The sequence below is a fragment of the Lucilia sericata genome, unplaced genomic scaffold (assembly GCF_015586225.1).
Source record: "Lucilia sericata isolate MDLA Ls3-8-SP2 unplaced genomic scaffold, ASM1558622v1 Contig000007F_arrow, whole genome shotgun sequence".
NCBI classification, from domain to species: domain Eukaryota; kingdom Metazoa; phylum Arthropoda; class Insecta; order Diptera; family Calliphoridae; genus Lucilia; species Lucilia sericata.
This window is the reverse complement of record NW_023994048.1, coordinates 1,137,068-1,158,557: the sequence shown is the minus strand read 5'-3', so window position 1 is coordinate 1,158,557 and position 21,490 is coordinate 1,137,068. Positions and strand designations below refer to the sequence as shown.

Sequence of the window (21,490 nt, the reverse complement as noted above, 5' to 3'; positions counted from 1 at the left end):
TGGCAAGGGGATTTGGGTGATCCATTAGTTTCGACAGGTAGGTTAAACAAGAGAGTTTGATCTCCTCGCGTATTATGGGGACATTGAGATCCCTATGAATATTACTATTGCGAATGTACCACGGGGCACCTGTTATTGACCTTAACAGTGCTGACTGCTTTCTTTGTAATTTTTCAACATTAGATGAGGAGGCTGTTCCCCACAGTTGAATGCCGTATAGCCATATCGGTTTTATAACTGTTTTGTACAAAAGCACTTTGTACTCCAAGTCTAGAGCAGACCGTGGTCCAATTAGCCAGTACAATTGAGCTGACTTTAATTTTATTTGTGTAACCTTGGCTTCAATGTGGTGAGTCCATGTTAAGCGGCGATCAAGGTGGATACCAAGATATCTCACATGGCTTTGTTCAGGAATTTTTATATTGTTTATCTGCACGGGAGGACAATTTTCCCTTCTTAAAGTAAATGTAACGTGAGTACATTTTGTAGCATTGACTTTTATTTTCCATTTGTCCAGCCATTTTTCCAATTCGCCGATGTGAAACTGGAGTTGTTCAGAAGCTATTGAAGGGTTTGCATGCATGCTTACAAAAGCGGTATCATCCGCAAATGTAGATGTGTGAGTCAGTGCGCTCGTTGGCATATCTGCAGTATATAAAATATATAGGAGCGGACCTAGAATACTCCCCTGGGGTACTCCAGCAGATATTTTTCGACGTGAAGAGATCACATCTTTAGATCTGATTTGAAAAGATCTTTCATATATGTAATTTTTAAGCAGTTTGTGAACATTCGCAGGTAGTAATGTGATAATTTTGTGTATTAGTCCATCGTGCCAGACTTTATCAAAAGCTTGAGAAATATCTATGAATAATGCAGAGCAATATTGCTTGCTCTCGAAGGCCTTCCGAATAAGAGTTGTTATTCGATGTACCTGTTCGATAGTGCTGTGCTTTCTTCTGAAACCAAACTGATGGCCAGGAATAATGCGATTATCGTTAAAGTGTACTAAAAGGCTTTCAAGCAATAACTTTTCAAAAAGTTTTGAGAATAAAGACAACAGGCTAATGGGACGGTATGATGTCACTTGAGTGACATCTTTCCCCGGTTTTGGTATCATAACAATCTCGGATACTTTCCATGAGTTAGGGAAGTATCCAATACGTAGCATCGAGTTAAAGATGAACAAAATAATTCTCAGTGCTGAATTGGGCAGGTTACTTATCATCGTGGTAGTAATTTTATCTATACCAGGTGATTTTCCTGCCTTTAGACCTTTGATTGTCATCTTCACGGTAGAGAACCGGAATTTTATTGGGTGTGGAACCACATTATTTATAATGTTAGCACTAATAGAAGAATCTGTATCATTTTGAGTAAACACATTCTCCAAGTGATTGGCGAATGCTTCAATTTTTTCTGACGTATTTCTTGCCCATTGACCATTCTGGAGGCGTATAGGTGACTCATATGCAATAGGGCACTGCATATTTTTAACAGCTTTCCAGAGACTATATTCTGTTTTCTTAGTAGGGTCTAAGTTTTTGAGATAATTTCTCAGATTAGATTCCTTATTATCCTTTAAAGCGATGTGAAGTCTTCTTTGGCACTGATTAAGTTTAACCTTTATGTTTGGAGATCGTGATTGTTGCCATTGACGTCTGAGTGTTCTCTTTTCTTTAATAAGAGACTCAATGTTCCTAGGACATTTCGATTTTTTGAAGTCTCCCAAGGTGACTGGGGGTGTAGACACTTTGACAGCATCTTGTAAGATATCCGTAAATATATCGACAGCGAATTGTATTTCATGGTCATTCTTCAATGAAATGTTTTGTGGCAGGTGTGAGCTAACATACATTTTATACTTTAACCAGTTCGTTTTCTTGTTAGGGAAACAAGAACAATAGTTTTCCAATTTATTTGGGGTTTCTAATAACGTTAAAATTGTAGGCGAGTGGTCTGACGAGAGGTCCAATGAAGGGATCACTGAAATAAATTCTCGTTTTATATTTTTGATTACAGCAAAGTCAATTAGATCGGGAATCTTATTGAGGTCTGTAGGCCAATAGGTAGGTTGGCCACTAGATATGGCATCTAGTCTGTTGTACGATATTGCTTCTAGCAATTGTCTGCCTTTGGGAGTAATGAGGCGAGAGCCCCAAAATGTATGTTTTGCATTATAATCACCAGCTGCTATGAATCTTGGGCCAAGAGTTTTAAAGTATTCGAGAAACTGCTCTCGATTAACATTATACCTAGGAGGACAATATATTGAAGATATTGTAACTCGACTATCAGGTATATTTATAGAGGTGGCCTGGATATGGTCCTTTTTGTATTCTGGCATTGGGAAATGTCTAATATTTTTTCTCACTAAAATGGCTGTTCCACCAAGGGCTCTGCCACTTGGATGTTTTGTATCATAAGTGTAGTATCCATTAATTCTGAAACAATTCTTTAGGGTAAAGTGTGTTTCAGAGACGAGTAGTACGTCAATTTCCTGAAGTAGCAGGAATTGTTCTACTTCATTCTTGTGTTGGCTAAGGCCGTTAGCATTCCAAAAACAAATTCTTAGAGAATTCATTTTTTATTTAGCAGGATCTGCATGAGCATGCTTTGATTCTGCATTAATTGTTGAAACATATTTTGCATATTTGCCATGAAACTGTTCATGGTTTGAATTAGATTCTCAATAGAGCTTTGAGAATTTGTTTCGGGTGCAGGCACACCCTCTTTTAATGCATGTGCATATGAAAATAATGGGGCATTATTTTCATTGTTTGATTGCAAATTCTCATTATTCTTATTTGTAAGACTTCTATATTGGGCACTAGAAGTTTGATTTGCATTCATTTGGGTAACGGAACCCTCTTTTGTCGTATGGGCATACGATTTATTCTGATTGCTTTTATTTGTGATACTTCTATATTGAGCACTAGAAGTATTAGGAAGGCTTGGGAAGTTAGAAGCTTTATATTGAGCATATAAAGGTCTTCTGGCCTTATTTGATTGTTGGATGTGTAGATATACTGGACATCCGCGATAGTTAGCAGTGTGATTTTGACCACAGTTACTGCATTTTCTTTTATTGTTATCTGTTTTTGGGTAAGGACAATCTTGACTCTTATGGATGTCTCCGCATCTCACACAAACAGATGGTAATTTGCAGAAAGTTCTGGTGTGACCGAACTCTTGGCAATTTAGGCATTGAGGAGGACCTCTGCGCTTAATGGGTTCCTCTACAGTTATTTTGCGATTGAGAAGATATCTTAAACTGTATATTGGATGAGTATCACCCTTTTTTTTCAATTGTGAAGAGTTAAAAGTAATTTCAACTCTAAACATTGGTTGGGGAATTTTGTCCTTGTTAAATATATTGTGAATGGACTTCACTTCATAACCTTCAGACTCTAGCGCCTTTTTAATGTCATCAGTTGGTACAGAGCTGTCTACACCTTTGATAACTACTGTCAAACCCTTTGCACTTTTTAGTTGATACGTGTAATAATTTCTTTTCTCAGAATCAAAACTATCAACTATTGTTCTAAAAGACTTTTCTGAATAAGTCTGTATTTTTGTTTCCTGAATGTTTCCTTTCCGTAGAGAGACTACATGGAAATTTTCTTTGCCTACAAGTTGGGACAACTTATTTACCAATAGATTGGTGGTAGGTTCGCGCAAATAGAGGGGAGGTGGCTTTTGGTCTTTTAAAGTCATGGATGGTACTTTTTCACTTTCTTGGTTATCAAGCAGTGCAAAACGATTTTGACTTACGGAATTTGTTTTCGCTTGTTTTGGATTTGGTTCCAATTTTGAAGTCCTAGGGCTGGACTTACGTTTTGCATAAGTGACATAACGGTCCATTCCCGTTTGGATCTTTTGCGTTTTATGCGAGCTCAATAAATTTGGAGTATTTTTTGGTATGGCACCAGTATTCTTTGACATTGGGCTTGAGTGACCCTCCTTATCATTAATGGTTTTCACAGTGTTAATATTGTTATTGGTACTATTTGTGATATTGTTCACATTAGCATTACTATTTACATCAACCATTGAATCAGTTGTTTGATTATCTATTTTTTCTTTTGCTTTGTCTTCCACACAATTGTCTTGTTTTGGCGCACTTGAGAGAGGAGATCTCTCGTTTGTTGTTGTTTTTGAATCTGTTGTTTGTTTATTTATTTTTTCTTTTGCGCTATTATCTACACAATTGTTCTGTTTTGGCGCACTTGAGAGAGGAGATCTCTCGTTTGTTGTTGTTCTTACACTTAAATAGTTTTTATGATTTTTTGGGTCATAATTATTGTTGTTGTTGCATGGAGAGCTCATAACAAAGTATGCATTTTTTCCATTGCTACTGAGCCTCCTTTCACTTGTTGGAGAGTTAGAGAAACTCATGCACAATAACACACACTACACTCTATTTAAGGTTTTGTTGTTATTTTTTTCTTTTTGTATACTTTTTGCTTTTTTATAAATTGTTTTGTTAATAATTGCATTAACAAAAACGACAATTTATTTAATTTAAATGTATTTTTAATATTAAAAATAAATAAGTATGTATTTAATTAGCGTCCATTCGCTGTTACTTATCTTTTTTTATATTTTTATTAAGAATTTATATTCACAATGTTATTTTCCTGTGAGAGCGATTTAAAACACGTCTATCCACTATAGATGAACACAGAAAGAATTAAATTAATAAAGAAATGTTATGTATGTATATGAAAATTGTTTTGCCGGAAAACACCTGACTAAAAATATTTGTTTAAAAACTTTCACGGTATTCTCTCTTATTGTTAAAATTGCAAATAGATGTTTTTTAGGAAAACTTTATTTGTAGCAAAAAAATTTTTTTGCTAACAAATTTAAATTACCTATAAAAAATCTACCACTACATAAATACAAAAATATACATACATATATTAGGGTGGTCCGTTTATACTGAGAAAAAATAAGGTACTGACGTTCCCAACGAAACTAAATCTTCGTTCATTCTAAGATATATTTTCTCAACATTTTTGTTCTTGTATATTAGAAACTTTCATTTTGTGGCCACCCTAACATACGCTGAAAAAACATGAGAGTATATCAGGTTAAGGCCGACTTTCACTAACTAACAGAAATTTTTGGAAATAAGCTTCATTTTCACCTATTGGCAATAATGAACAGAACATAAACAAGTAACAATGCAAAATTCATTTTTTTAACCAATTATTTTAATAGAAGCAAACAGGTGGATAAATTTTTTACCCAGAAACCAAAGTATACTTTTTCAAAGGATTGAACTGCGTTGAGTCTCAGAATTTCTCCATTACAGCTTGGATTCGAGATATCATGTTCTGAAGTTTGAAAAAACTAAATTTTTAGTTTTTTTGTCGCCCAGACAACTTTATTTATAAAATGTCAGATTCCTATTCTGCGCTCTTTAGAATAGTATAACTTGGTCTCAGGGTTTCGACTTTATTCAAATTTTCAAGTCTTCAATAAGCCTATATTATCTCGAAGATAAGTGGGGTCTTTAGAAAACTGACTTCAACAGACATTACTGTATGACAGGTAGATAGGAGGACATCGCTATTTTATTTGTAGTTTTTTGGTAGGTCAAAAAATTTAAAATTTTATAATTTTTCGAAATATTTCCAAAATGTTTACTATAATTAATTAATCGAAATTTATAAATCATAAACATTATGAAGTTTCACTAAAGAGGTTCTTTTAATTTTTCATATTTATATCAGAAGAATTTTTATTTATTTTTTGACCTCTGCAATATACAATTTACTATGTTTTGATGTAGGGTATAAAAGATATTCAAAAGCAAAAAGTGTTTCTAAACATGCCAGTTTCTTGAATTTTCATTTCGCTTAGAAAATGAAAAGTTTGTAGAAAGTTTTTTAATTTTGGCAATTGATATTTTGCAGCTATGCATATACATATATTCGGAGGAAAAGTTTTATTTTTACATTTGAAGAAACCACCATATACTACATAACACCCATACATATATACATACATACAAATGTTAGTATGTATGTAGAGAGTTTTTCAAGAAGAACTTATAGTTTACAGCTAAAATAAATAAATGAAAAATCATTCAAACTTTTATCGTATTGGGAAGAGTAGGTTTTGGTAATTATTAATTAAAAGTGATATTGGGCAAATGTCCATCATGTTCCGTATACGTATGTCATTTTCTTTATCAACATTTTCAATCAAATTTATTAAAAAACAGCATTTATTCTATTAATTACGTCAAAATTTTTGGGTTTTTAGACTGGTAAACGAAACACCCCAATTTAAAAAGTAAGTTCTTGTTGAAAGACCCTTTACGTGTTGTAGGAATAAAGTAAAATAAAACTAATACCATCACAGGCACGAATAAGAGCAACACAATAACTATAAAGAAAAGTCAAAACTTAGTTTTTCACATGTAAAGATGCTACACAGACACATATGTATATACATGCATACATACACATACTATAATACTTTAGGCAAAAGTTGCACATAATTTTTTTACCTTAATGTAATTAACTAACGAAAATTACTTATATATATATGTATGTATGTATTTAGTTTTTAAAATATTCTTTTTTTTTTTTTTTTTGAAAATTTTACTCCTTACGCTTCAGCTGTTTGAACCAGATTTATTTACTCTGATGACATACACATTTATTTAGATGGTTGGCTCTTTTAAAGTTAGTGAAGGATGTTGTGGTTGATGGTATGTAACTTACCTGTAAAGTTATATTCCGTGCCAAACGCAAATTGTTTAATTCAACTAATTCCAACATGAAGCTTTGTGGTAAACCACCATCGAAACCTTCAATGCAATCAACTTGTAAGGAGTCTGCTGATTGGTTTGTTATTGAACAATTTTGCAGTGGAAATGGACGACCTAAAAGTAATTGATAAGTTTTGTGTTTTAATTAATTAAGCAGAGATTTATATATTTTTATTACTTTTTCTATATAACAAAAAGTTAAGGAAATAGTATTTTATTTAAGTTTTTTAAAAATATAGTTACCTGCTGCAACAATTTGAAAGACACAGGGTGATTTCTGCATACCAATGGAATTGCGGGCCCAACAAGAGATGGTGCCATAATCCAAATCTGTGGTGGGTGTATAGTTTAAACGTGACATGCCAGTCTGTAATTGAAGTAAATAAAAGAAAATCGAATTAGCTAATAAGCAAAATACATAAATTGATTAAACAAAAAGGAATCCTTTTTCATAAAACTTTGTTTCATAAAGAAAAAGTCCCTTAAATATCTTCTTCTACCCAACTCACGTACTTAATTTGCCTAAAATTTTATATTATTCTTTATACCAATTAATATAACCATGAAATTATTTTCCAATCAAAACTTTTCATAACTCCCACACACAATTTTAATAACTTCTTGAAAAAAACATTTTCAAAAATATAATAAAACAAAAAGTATACAGTAAAAAGGAATATTCAAATATTATGCAATCATAAAAATCTGTTTAATTTTATTCATCGATTTTTGTATATTATGGTTTTCATTATTTCTGTGGTAAACCACTAAACAAAAAAAAATATATATATAAAAAACAACAATCAAACAAAATATCAAATCATCAAAACTTTTGCCATTAACACAAATTTTAAAGCATTTATTTTAATGGCAACTAAAAGCTTACTTTATTCCCCAACAAAAAAAAAAAAAACTATATTAAACAAATAGAACAAATTTAAACAAAAAAGAAACTGTATAAATTTCTGAATAAATAGCTACATATATAAATATTTCCCTAGCGATATTCCTGAAATACAAAACCGAAATACAAAAATTCGAAATGGAAAAAAAATTTACAATATGTACAATGTTGTTGCCGTATTAGAGCGGATTAAATAATACAACAAATACTAATAATGTTTATTCAAAAAAAAAAAAAAAAAAATCATTATCATAAATATGGCATACATTTCGTTTTATAAATTTTCCCTAAAGTATAATTGAAGTATGGATTAGAAATAATAAAAAAAAAAAATACTCTCACTTTATTTAGTTTGAAAACCAATATTTACAAAATATTAAAATGTTTTGCAAAAAAAAAAAAGTTTACCAAAGTGTGTTCAGTTTAGTGACATAAATATGCAAATTGGGAATAAGTTTTGTTATAAGCCTACAAATAAAGAGTTTTTGAATTTGATTGGTTTATTTTGCAAAAAGCTAAAGCTACATTTGTTTGTTTAGAATTATAAACGCAAAGTTTTTAATTGGACTAATGGTGTACAGTTTTTGCACTATAAATGCATATCGTTATCTGAATTGCAAAAGGGCATAGCAACAAAAAATTTGAAACCCGACTTTTTAATTGAAAAGGGTCTACTGCATCTATTGTCAAAAGCACCGACTTTATTCAAAGGGCGTAACTTTTCCACCCGCCAGAAAAGACATTGTCTGGCAGCATTAAACATATTCAATAGTTTTTATTGACGTTGGGCTGTACTACATGTAAGAAAAAGTAATTTTTACAACACCAATAGTTTTTATTTTTAATAGTTTTTTTGTCTCTCCTGAAAATTTTTTAAAAATGTTGTTACGCCCTTCTGCATTTTAGGTGACGATATATTATATTAAATGTAAAAAGTTTAAGATATTTCTTTAAAGAAAATATCTTTTCTTTAAATATTTTATATTAAAAAATATAGTTTATATGTTTGGGAGATTTTATATCAAGTGACCCAACTTATGAAACCGATTCGGGATGATAATAGTCCTATTACTATTAGCAAAATTTGTTCTTAATAGTTTAAATGCTATTTCATCAATATTTTGGTAATAAAAATTTTTGGAATTTTTTGCAACATATGTATTTATTTTTGTATTTTCTTTTTTACCCTATACCATTTTAGTGGAGAGAGTATTTCTAAGATATCTAAGTGCTTAAAGTGAACACCTGCCTTGGCGGCTTATTTCACGGTGGTCTTTTTCATCCACTGGGTAGACTTGAGACAGTCTACTACATGCCCCTGAATCCTTCTATAAAGAACTGAGCTGAGCCGGTCCATGTACAAGCACTTTGCTGAAGTACTCGAGCTATCTAATCTCTTGTCATAATAGCCCTGTTGCGGAATGGCAGGCAGCATGGGATCAATCAAGGAAAAGGCAATCACTGGTCTAAAGTCAATGGAAGGGGCGACAACCCCAACGTCAGTAGAAATCAATCTTTCGCTATACCGGAAAGTGACAATGAAAGACTGCATTATTTAAAATGCAATCTCCATCAACTAACGACCCATTCCAGTGCATTGCTTAACCTATTAAAGCACGCGGAACCACACTACTGAGATGGCTCTGTTGATTCGGTAACAGCACCTGGAGACGTATATGCTAGTCCGAAATACCCAGCCAATAAATCAGGATCCCTCTGTATGTCAGATAACTTGACAAAGGATGTAGAAATTTCCAATGTCAATAATAATAATTTCCCCGGAGTAGTATGAAACAATATCAATCCTGTTGAGATGGCAACAGTACCGAGAACTTCCCTGAAGTAAAAGGTCTACTAAATCAGTACTAGTTTCCTGTCGGGTAGTGGAGTCTTACCCGATCGTTCACCATTTACATCAGTTCCAATCTCATACCATAAAAAACGATTTAAGGAATGACAGTGTCAACCTGAAAATTCCCCAACCTTTACTGGCGCCCTACTATGCGAAGAATAAGAGATACTCAACGGGTTCAGGAATCCAGCATTATTTGCTCTGGCACATCACCCAGAGACATCTGTTGAGATGGCAACAGCACCGGAGAGAGAATTCAGACATATATGGCATATGGATATATCAGTCCTTGAGCCAACATTTTCTCCCCGCGAATTTGAGTATAAACCACAGCCACTACGAGGATCCCGAAGAAGCCTCAACCAACTGACCAGTCAGGACAAGTCCTGTGGGCAACTGGCCACCTGTAGTACCAGATTATATGGTGCTCTAGTTAGACAACATGTCAAATCATTCCAAGGAAAGGCCGATGATACATTTGATCATCACCAGTTTATAATCCCGGCAGACTAGAGGTATTGGTAGCACTGTTTTCCCCGGGATATTGCAATAACACCAAGATGGATATTTCACCAAGGAAACATGTTCAAAGTATATTGGATTTGTGCCGATGTTAGAATTAATGGTCCTATACCCACCTTAAAGTATACCAAATGGCTCAGAATCATTTTCTGAGTCCGCCCGTCTGTCCATGTAAACCTTGTAATCGAACTACAGGTCGCAATTTTGAAGATAATTCTTTGAAATTTTGTACACATATAACTTTTAACCCTAGGATGAACCCTACTGATTTTGGGTGATATCAGTTCATTTCTTCTATGAGGAGGCTTTTTTGAATAGACTTTTAATTACTTTAAAGGGGGTTTAAATTTCCAACAGAAATCCATTTTGTTCTCTAGTATTATAGCTTTTTATGGAGAAAATTCGTTAAAGGATTTCTTTCCTTAAAACAATAAAACACTTTAAGCAAAATACATTTTTTTAGTGAGAGTAATTAATTGATTAAAATTCTAAATAAAAGGCAAAAGTCAACTACATAGTTTATGTTTTTACATAAATGCCCTAAATATCATCAATATTAAATTTCACAAACAAAATCAATCTGCCTCCCATGGCGAAGGTTAAATTAAAACAAGTTAGAGTGCTATATTCGGCTGAGCCGAATCTTAAATACCCTCCACCAGCTACTTTTATATTAATACTTTTCTAATTGATCAAATATTTGTAGAAATAAGTTTTCTCATGTCTTAAATAGAAAAAATCCCAAGATTTATTTAATTTTGTAATAAGTTATGAGTATTTATGTGATTTTCTGAAGGGAAACATGTATAGGACCGACCGCACCCATGTTATGAACCGATCGTGAAAAAAGCTTGAAATATAATTTTTGTATACAAAACTGTATCAATAGCTTTATTTGGTAATGAGTAATGTGAGTTTAAGAGATTTTCGTAAAAGCACCTTGTATGTGAGCTATGACCAATTATGTATATAAAGACAAAATTTCAAAATTTTATATGGATATCTTAATTTAGTAATGAATTATGTGCGTTTAAGTGATTTTCGGAAGGGGACCTTGTACGGGAGCTATGACCAATTATGGACCGATCGGAAAAAAATTCCATAGTAATATTTCTATATGTGAGAGCAATACTTGTACCAAACTTTATATGGATATTTTAATTTAGTAATGAGTTATGTGTGTTTAAGTGATTTTCGGGATTGGACCTTGTACGGAGCTATGACCAATTATGGACCGATCGGAAAAAAATTTCATAGTAATATTTATATATGTGAGAACAAAACATCTACCAAATTTTATATGGATATTTTAATTTAGTAATGAGTTATGTGTGTTTAAGTGATTTTCGGGAAGGGACCTTGTATGAGAGCTATGACCAATTATGGACCGATCGGAAAAAAAATTCACAGTAATATTTCGGTGCATATGAGGAATTCTTGTACCAAACCTTATATGGATATTTTAATTTAGTAATGAGTTATGTGTGTTTAAGTGATTTTCGGGAGGGGACCTCGTATGGGAGCTGTGACCAATTATGGACCGATCGGAAAAAAATTTCACAGTAATATTTCTGTGCATATGAGTAATACTTATTCCAAATTTTATATGGATATCTTATTTACGTAATGAGTTATGCACGTTTAAGTGATTTTCGGGAGGGGTCCTTGTATGGGAGCTATGACCAATTATGGACCGATTGGAAAAACCCTTCATAGTAATATTTCTGTGCATATGAGCAATACTTGTTCCAAATTTTATATGGATATCTTAATTTAGTAATGAGTTATGCGCGTTTAAGTGATTTTCGGGAAGGGACCTTGTATGGGAGCTATGACCAATTATGGACCGATCCAGAAAATTTTTTCTCTAGATGAATTCTATTAACATGAAATTTTAATTTGTAAAATTTTGTGAAGATATCAACATTCTGACGGAAGTTATTAACAAAAAACTCATTTTCCGGGAATATGCACTTTTGTATGGGAGGTATATGAAATTATGGACCGATGCTGGCAATTTTCAGCAGAAATAAATATCTTGTATAGAAACGAATGTGTGATGACTTTCATGAAATTATCTTGCATAGTTTTCGAGAAAATTACATCACAATGTGTAAAAAATGCTTATTTTTTTCGAGGTTGTTTTAAATTTTGATTCATAACTTTTCCCAATGTAAACCGATTTTGCTCATTTTCAATACCAAACTGCTTAGGATAATAATGAATGTTTTGGGTGAATTTGGTTAAATGATATTGCTTCGTTTTAACGTGAGCGTGTTTTACACAGACAGACAGACAGACAGACAGACGGACAGACGGACATAGCTAAATCGACTCAGAATTTCATAAGGACCCAGAATATATATACTTTGTTGGGTCTCAGATGAATATTTCTTGGTGTTACACACGGAATGACAAAGTTATATATACCCTCTATCACCACTGATGGTGGTGGAGGGTATAAAAATCGAAATAAAACTGATGGACATTTAATAAAAATGTCCTCCAATTTGAAATGTAGTTGCAGTTATATATGAAAATATAAAAATAAAAATATTTAATTTTTGCTCTTATCTTGTGCTACTGCTTTTTATATAATAAAATAACATTATTTTGAAGCACCATCTGTGCATATTGATAACAAAAACTTTTTTGTTTTAAAACATATTTTCTATATATAATTTTTTTAAATAATTAACAGACATATTGACGGGAAAAAATTAATTTCCGTTAGATGGATTTGAAAGCAAAAACAAAAAAACAATATACATATTTTGCAAATGTTCATTTGTTTTTTAAGTCATGAATAAATGAAAAGCTAGATTTTTCTTTTGTATGCTTCGCACACAAAAAAAAAACTTTTAACAAAAGAAGAAAGTTTTGCTTGCAACAGCATGCAAAAGCTACCAAAATGGGCAATGAGGATTAGAGATAGAGAGATAATGAGTAAAAATTTTATGACGAAATTGATGTTTTATACTAATTAAATTTTGTTTAATTATTGCTTAAGCAACTGATGACTTAAAGGTTAAAAGGAACAGCATTAAGACCATAAGAAAAGGGAAAAAACTGCTCAACAGCAAATAAATAAAAATATAATTTACAAAATTAAAAATGCTATTGTTTTGACTATGTTTTTTCTATGCAAAAGTTGCTGTAATGAATTCAAAGAGAATGGTTGTTAACACAATAAAAACACAGCTTTTCCGTTTCCGGTTTCAGTTCTTTTTTTATTTTTCTCTTGAATATTTTGGAAAAATTTTTGTCTTATTTTCAGTTACTTTTTTTCGTCAGTTTCTTGTATAAACAACAAACTTGTATCTAGAACAAAACAATAAAGAAAACAGAAATAACAACAAGGAAATAAAAAAATGGTTAAAAGAAAGAAAAAAACACGCGATTTATTCATTAACTAGTAAATAAGTTTGTTTGTATTTGTTACAAAAGTCCGGTCAAAATATTAAGTCTGTTTAATTTTTTTGTTTTATGTCCTGGTACAAAGTTGAGTTTCATGTTACAAAACATAGCTGGAGAGAAACATTAAAACCGACCTCATAAAATACGTGCAACATTTTAAACATACAGGAAATGTAAAGCAACTAGCAACTAAAATTATTAACATAAAGCGTAAACCGGGACGAGCAAAATAAATAAAATTACAAAACAATATATGTTTTTATTAATGTAATAATATTTGTTCATTTTGCCGATTTCAAGTTGAACATAATGAAACATTTTGTATAGGTTGTTGTTCATTTGCTGGCAGAGTTATAAAATACGATATACACACAGGGAAAAAGAAATATACACGCCTGGTACCAAATTGACATCAAACTGTTTATAATTTTTCAATACCATCCGTTGTCAAATTATATACATACATACGTACGACAACACTATGTTATGTTGACAACATTGCAACAATTCGTTGTCGAAATCTAAATTTTATACACATTCGTTGTCTAAATGTTAACAAACGTGGTAAGCTCACTATTGACAAACAATCCGTTGCCAATAGTGAGCTTACCACGTTTGTTAACATTTAGACAACGGATGTGTATAAAATTTAGATTTCGACAACAAATTGCTGCAATATTGACAACGTTGCATTTTTAAAATTACATAGTGTTGTCGTTCGTATGTATATACTTTGACAACGGATGTTATTGAAAAATTATAAACTATTTGGTGTCAATTTGGTACCAGGCGTGTATATTTCCTTTTCCCTCTGTGTAAGGGAATTTTTATAAAAAATGATAATGATCTTAACAGGCATCTTTAAAAGTATTTTTACTAAAAATTCGACTCTTTACCTTCAATTTTCGATATATCACCAAAAAATGTAGTTTCGTTTTTTCTACAAAAATTTTAATTTTTACAGAAAATTGGACTTTTCACCGAAGATTTGACTTTTCAATAAAAATTTGAAGTTTCGAATTTTAAACAAAATTTCTATAAATATTTTACCAAAAGTTTAAGTTTTCCTAAAATATTCAATATTTGAACATTTAGATCAAAAATAAAGTTTTCGGCCCAAATGCATAGTTTTTATTGCATTATTTCTGCACTAAAATTGCTTTAAACTATTATTAGCTTTTTTCATTTGGAAGTAAGATTAAACGCTAATAAATTTCTTAATTTTAAATTTAAATTACAATGTTGCAATTCATTTCAAATTCTTGCAACATCATTCTAAAATCAACTTTCGAAAAATAGCTGAATCCAAAAAAAGAAGAAAACTAAAATTAAAAAAAAATCAAGTACAAGCTCAAAATGCATGGTTTTTTGCTATTGGGTTTTTGTATTTAGGATTTTTTTTCAACTTACTTCACTTGAATGCAAACGTGCTGGTAATTCAGTTTGTTCGCCAGATGAGTTAAATGTCCAATGAAATGAATCCGCAGGCGGTGATGCGTCTACTTCACATTTTAACGCTAAAGTTTCATGCTTCAAGGCTCCCAGCAGTTCATCGTGATCTGTTGAACAAATGGGTGCATCTGTGTAAAAGAAACAACAAAAACAGCAATTACAAAAATATTTGTACATGGAACTAAAGTAAGTTAATGAAAATATACACATACACATTTATACATATGTGTATATTTGGCAAAGAGAGAAAAAAATAAATGGAATAAAGCAAAGTACTGCTTGCATATACACCATTTCCCTTGGGTGTTTAAGTAGTAAGTTTATAGTTTAACTACTGACCAGGAATATGCATAAATAACATTTTTAAAACATACATTTTATCTGTTTATTAATTAAAGGCGAAAGGTGCTTAAAATTGCTTAAATATTGTTTGTTTTTTTTTTTAAATATTTGTACGTAGTTCACACAGTGCTTCTTTTTTGAGAAATTATGTTTTAGAATCCTTTTTTTAAGATTGTATAAAAGTACAAATAATTTGTGGTTTTTCTTTATTATTCTTTTACTTAGTATTTATAAAACAATCTTTTTTGTTCATTCCATTTTTTTTATCTTTTGTACATTGCATTTTTATTTATTCTGTTAGTTGTAACAAGTATAACAAAAGTTTTTAATTTTCAAGTGTAATTAGCCAGAAAGATGATACAGATTAAGTTTGGTTTTGTAAACTTATACTTAAACTACAATTAAATTAAAATAAAAAAGAAAACATTTTTTTCTGGTTTCAAGATGAAATAACTTCCCATGACAGGGTTTGAAATTGCTGGTTTGTGAAACATACTTTTTTTGGTTTTGAAAATATGTAGACATTATTAAATTAATTCATTAAAATCTTTCTTGTTTAATAATTACACTGGTCAGCAAAACATTTTTTTTTTTTTTTAACTTTTATGCAATTCTTGTTTTAAGTCTGCCAAAACTACAAGAGTAAGTGGTTTGAAAAAACATATTATATGAGAAATAATTTTGATCTTCTAGTGATATGAAATTTGTTCGTCTGACCTTATGGAAGCTTCTTTTGTGTGACTTCGGTGATAGTAAATATTTGTATTTTTTTAATTTTTCAAATATCTTGCTTAATTTATTACATTTTTAATTTGCACCTTTTCCATAAAGGAAAAAATAAGAAACAAACGTGCAACAATTTTCTTCCCGTTCCCCCCCAATACGGTTAAGCAATTAAATAACTCCGCAGGATACTAATGAAAATTTTACTGCGCATACATAATACAATATAATAAATAACACTTGAATAATAAATTTTAATTTGTTTAAATTTAATTCATTTTTTGCTGAGATATTTTTTCCAACCAAAAAAAAGGAAAGAGTTTCTTTTATTATAGTTAAGAGAGGTGTAATAAAACAAAGTACTACTGGTAAAGTATTTGAAAACCAAAATTTCAAGGAAGAGAACACTAAATAAAATATTGCAAAATATATAAAAATTAGTTGAACTTGGTCAAACAGATGATAATACCCTACAACTTTTATGGGAACATTTAAACTGTATTTTTATACCCACCATCAAAAAAGTTGGGGGTATATTGTTTTTGTCATTCCGTTTGTAACACATCGAAATATTCGTCTAAGGTCCAGTAGGAATATATGTATATTCTGGGTCCTTATAAGATTCTAAGACGATCTAGACATGTTCGTCTGCATGTCCGTCTGTCCGTCTGTCTGTCCGTCTGTCTGTCTGTCTGTCTGTCTGTCTGTCTGTCTGTCTGTCTGTCTGTCTCTCTGTCTGTCTGTCCGTCGGTCTGTCCGTCGGTCTGTCCGTCGGTCTGTCCGTCGGTCTGTCCGTCGGTCTGTCTGTCTGTCCGTCTGTCTGTCCGTCTGTTTGTCCGCCTGTCTGTCTGTCTATCTGTTGAAAACACAGATGAAATTTTGCATAAATATTTTAGTTGCAATTTGTCTGGTATTGAATATGGGAAATATCGGTCCACAATTGGCAGTGAAATTCGGCACCACCATCGTATAAGGGCGGGCCCTCATTAAAGACCCTTTTTAAATATTACCCTTATGTTCATATCAATATCGATATAAGTACAGATGATGATAGAATTCAACATAGATCTAGTAAGACAATTGTTTCGATAATATCAGAGTTTATTAATTCTTTTCCGACAATAATGGGGTATATAATTTCATTTTAATATATTTATTTAAGAAAGTTATTGAATAAAAATGAGTTTTGGCAACCGTTTCAAAGCAGTGAATAGGTAATGGCATTTTGGCTTATTTCGGTAACTATAGAGTCTGCTGAAAAAGAATTTAAGCAGACTCAACATTTTGGAAATAAACAAGGAATCTTTGCATTAATGGTAGCCTACATATTAAACAAGTGATTTTCTGAAAGGAGCTTTTTTGTGTGGGATGATGTTATATTATGATGCATTATTACAGAACATAAAACTGTCCAGTTTTGAGCAAAAACTGAAAAAAGATCAGAATTTATCATCATGAAGTGCTTCTATATCCAAAAAGAATATAACAACCACTAGACTTAATAAATCAAGATAATTAAAAAATATAACTTTTTATTTAAAACATAATATAAAAAGTTATATTAAAACAAATACGTTAGACTTGTTACACTTAAACAACCAATATGTACTTTAAAACTTTGTGAAACAAATTGTTTACCATTTGTGTTCTCTTTTTATTTTATATAAATAAATACATTAAAAAAATATTTTTTTTTTCTTTTTTAAGGCACGTGTAGACGAAATCTAATGTTAAAGCACATACATTCGTCAATGGTAAACCATAATTTTGGCGTATAATATTTAAAAAAGATGTCGAAATAAAAACAAAAAATAAAGGAAAAACAAAATTTAAAATGTAATTTTATTAAGGGATTTTAAACAAGTTAAATAGGCTTTTTTTGTTATTTGCCTTATTTTATATTTTATGATGGTAAATAATTTACCATATCCAGCTAATATTTGCCTGTTTTTTGAATAAAAGTAAAAAGGTCATTGAACTTATATTAAATTTAGTATACACCATCGTTTATCTCTCCTTTCAGGCGTCTTTAATGGAACATTAAAACTACCACAAAATCGTTATATAATCCTCTTCTTTTATTTATCTTGTATGAATATAGACACTTTTATGTGTACAATTTTACGACACTCTGTATATCTCTAAGCATATTAGAGTGACTCACAGACAAGTGATAATTTCAAAAAGTATTTTTTGAGTTTTATGAAATTTATAGTGCATTACTATCAGCAGTATAGAAATATTTTAAAAAGGTTACTCATAAAAACAAATTTTCATAATTTCTCTTGTCATCTTACAATGGCTACCCGTCTAATATTCATATATGTATTCTAATTACATTTGACATATTTCTTCCATTTATCATACGATATTTGTATTATTACTTTTACTTGGAAAACAACAAAACTCAAGTCAAATAAAAATGGAATATAGTTGCAAGAATGTAACAAAGAAAAGGCTCTCATCTCAATACAATAGCAAATCCCAAACATTTATCCTTTTATGTGATTATCATCACAATGTACTATTCTATATTTTTTAATAGGAATTTAGCAATGGGAGACTTATTTTTATTTCTTTCTCTTTTTGTGTCTTCATGTGTCTTTTGTTTTTTTTTGCTCTTTTAAATAAATTCCATCTTATGAATGTTAAAAACAAAAGAACAGAAAATAATAAATAAAAATCTTCTTGCTTAAAATAAAAATCCATTTAATACAAATGTACTTTTATGTACGTTCATCCCTACTTAGAGATGCAGATGAAAACGGCCAAAGAACCTTTAAGTACGGCATAAGAAAAAGACAACAACAAATGAAATAAGTAAGAGTTTTATATTCGGTTATGCTGAATCTAATGTACCCACTATTGAAGAATTTGTGATCTATTTAAAAACGAACCCAAAGTTGGACTTAGGTCTTTATCGATCGTTCCTTTGGTAATTTCTAATCTTATTTTAATAAGATATTAATTACTTCTTAATTTTATTATGGATGAACTTAAAGTAATTTTCTTCAGGGGTCCTTATGTGGGGCTTGGTTCAAAGACGGACCGATGTTCGCCATATTTAACAATATATTAAGGGGTTGCATACTTGTAAAAAATATTATCAAGATTGTAAAAACATACTTATGAAAATTTAAACTACATTTCGAGGGTCACATGTATAGGGTCAAGGTAAAATCGTAGGCTGATAATGCTATTTTTCAGTTCAAATAAGATCATTCAATAGAGAATATCTTTTAATACTTTCAGACTTTCAGCTCATCACATTCAAAATCTATTGTATTTTCAACATATGAATATGGCACGATCGTTCTAGAATATTATAAGTGCCCAGATCTATAATCGGTATTCCGATGTGTTACAAAGGAAATGCCATAATTAATATACCATTAATTTTTGTTGATGATGGGCACAAAAAGGCACTGAAAAGGACAGCTAGAAAAGAAAACTACGTTTTTTTCAAGCACTTTTTTTCATTTAAGTATAATCTGCATTTTTGCATATACTGTATAGATTTACTTTTAGGAAAAAAATCCTAAACAAAAATAAAAAAGAACTGAGGAGATTTGTGCCACTTTTTGATGTTGTTTTGTTGTCTATTTTTATTATACGAGTATTTCTATTGTTTTTAATGCAGCTATGCGACCGCCAAGCGAGCTGTTTCCTTTTGATTTTTATTTTAGTATTTTTTCGGTTTGTTTTCATTTTATATTTTAATAAACATATTGTCTCAACTGTTAAGCTGTGTTGCCTTTTGTATTTTCATTTGTAATATATATAGTAAATTTAAATTCACGAAAAGTAAGAAAGTTAGGTCGACCTTAGATTACTACTTCAATACTACTTCAATAATTAATAGTCTTGGAATAAATAATTACCCCGAATCCCTTAGGTTCATCCAAGGTTCTTGCATACCATTCGGAAATTTGATTTACTCTTTGAGGCAAAGTTGTAGTTCTTGTCATAACGAACAAAAATTAAAAAAAAATATAAAAAAAAAAACGTAATCTTCATTACTTTAGTGGGAGTGTATATTGGATATGAGCTGATGTTTGTAATGCACAGAATTAATGGTTCCATACCCATCTTAAAGTATAACAATCGATTCAGAATCATTTTCTGAGACGATTAAGCATATACGTCCGTCTATCTGTCGTTGGTACACATATTACTTTTGACCCAAGGACGAACTCTATGGATTTTGATTGATATCAGTCCTCTAAATTGGGTTTTAGAGCCAATAAATATGAAGTATATACTAATATCTCTCCAAAAATAGGCACTATTATGTTTTATATAAGCATAAATGATACTGCAAAATTTCATAATGATCGAGCCTTATTTGACCATAGGCCTCCTACAATCCACCATCTGAAAATGCCTGGAACGTCGTTAACTCCCTTTTAAACACAAATATTTCGATAAAATTCGACAAAACTACATTTTATGTCAACAAAAATTCCCTTACCATATTTTGTTAGGATCGGTTAATATTTGATCCTAGGCCCCATATATAGCTTCTTTCAAAAAATCAGAAATACATCAAAAAAGACAAAATTCAATATAATAATTAATAAACATTTAAGATACTGGTGTAGGGTATCATATGGTCGGCCTTGGCCGACTATACTTTCTTACTTGTTTCATTTCAAGTGGAAAGTATTACATTGTGAAATTGCACTGATTTTATTAACGACACCTGTACGTATACGTGTTAATGATTTATTGATACATATTACTAATATTAAGTATACGTCTAATTTCGAGAAATACTTGAAATATTAATAGGTAAAAAATCGCCATTTTGATCTTGAATATGAAGTTTTTCGATTTTATATGTTTACAATTTTTGTTCTTTTTCACACGAGCTACAACCTTGCTTCAGAGAGTAAATCAAAGAAAATTATAGTTTTTTCGACACACGGTTCTTTTTTAGGTTTTCAACAACATTTCGAGAATTGGCGAATTTTGCAAAAATTGATTTTTTTATTGTTTTTTAATAATTTTTTTTATTTTTTTTTTTTGAAAATCATATTAATCATTGGCACTACTGTAGAATAAAAATAAAACCTTGTTTTTTAAATAATATCCTTCACAAATCTATTTAACTTCAGTTTAATTTATCCACGTTGGTTTTATTGCAAAAAAAGCTATTGAAGAAAGTAGAAGTATTCATTAGATTTTATATAAAAAAATATTTCATTTTTCTTCATTTTTAGATTTTCCTCCATTTTTTATTCCTTACGCTAATATAAGTTACTTCTTTAATTTCATTTCTTTTTCATTTTAACAAGTACTTTTTAAGCCGAAAAAAAAAGTATTTCTTAAGGACCTCAATGTCTGTATTGTATGTTTTTTTTTTGGCTTATAAAGCCTTTCACTTGACTTAATAATTTTTAATAAGACTCACAGACTATAAATGAGGTTGAATCAATTATAGGTACAAGTATTTATTTAGCAAAAAAAAAAACAATTTTTACTTTTTACA

At 30.7% G+C, this 21,490-nt stretch overlaps 1 protein-coding gene across 3 annotated transcripts in view; it reads right to left on the bottom strand.

Moving 5' to 3' along the window:
• The window catches only part of LOC119602459, a 278,587-nt gene that overhangs the window by 23,902 nt on the left and 233,195 nt on the right, over positions 1 to 21,490 (bottom strand). For all 3 annotated transcript variants that reach the window (XM_037954018.1, XM_037954003.1, XM_037954010.1), the window contains 3 exons: positions 14,893 to 15,062; positions 7,031 to 7,154; positions 6,741 to 6,901 (listed from right to left, as the gene is read on the bottom strand). In XM_037954018.1, the coding sequence (XP_037809946.1) occupies positions 6,741 to 6,901; positions 7,031 to 7,154; positions 14,893 to 15,062 (455 nt within the window). The remainder of the gene's footprint in view (positions 1 to 6,740; positions 6,902 to 7,030; positions 7,155 to 14,892; positions 15,063 to 21,490) is intronic.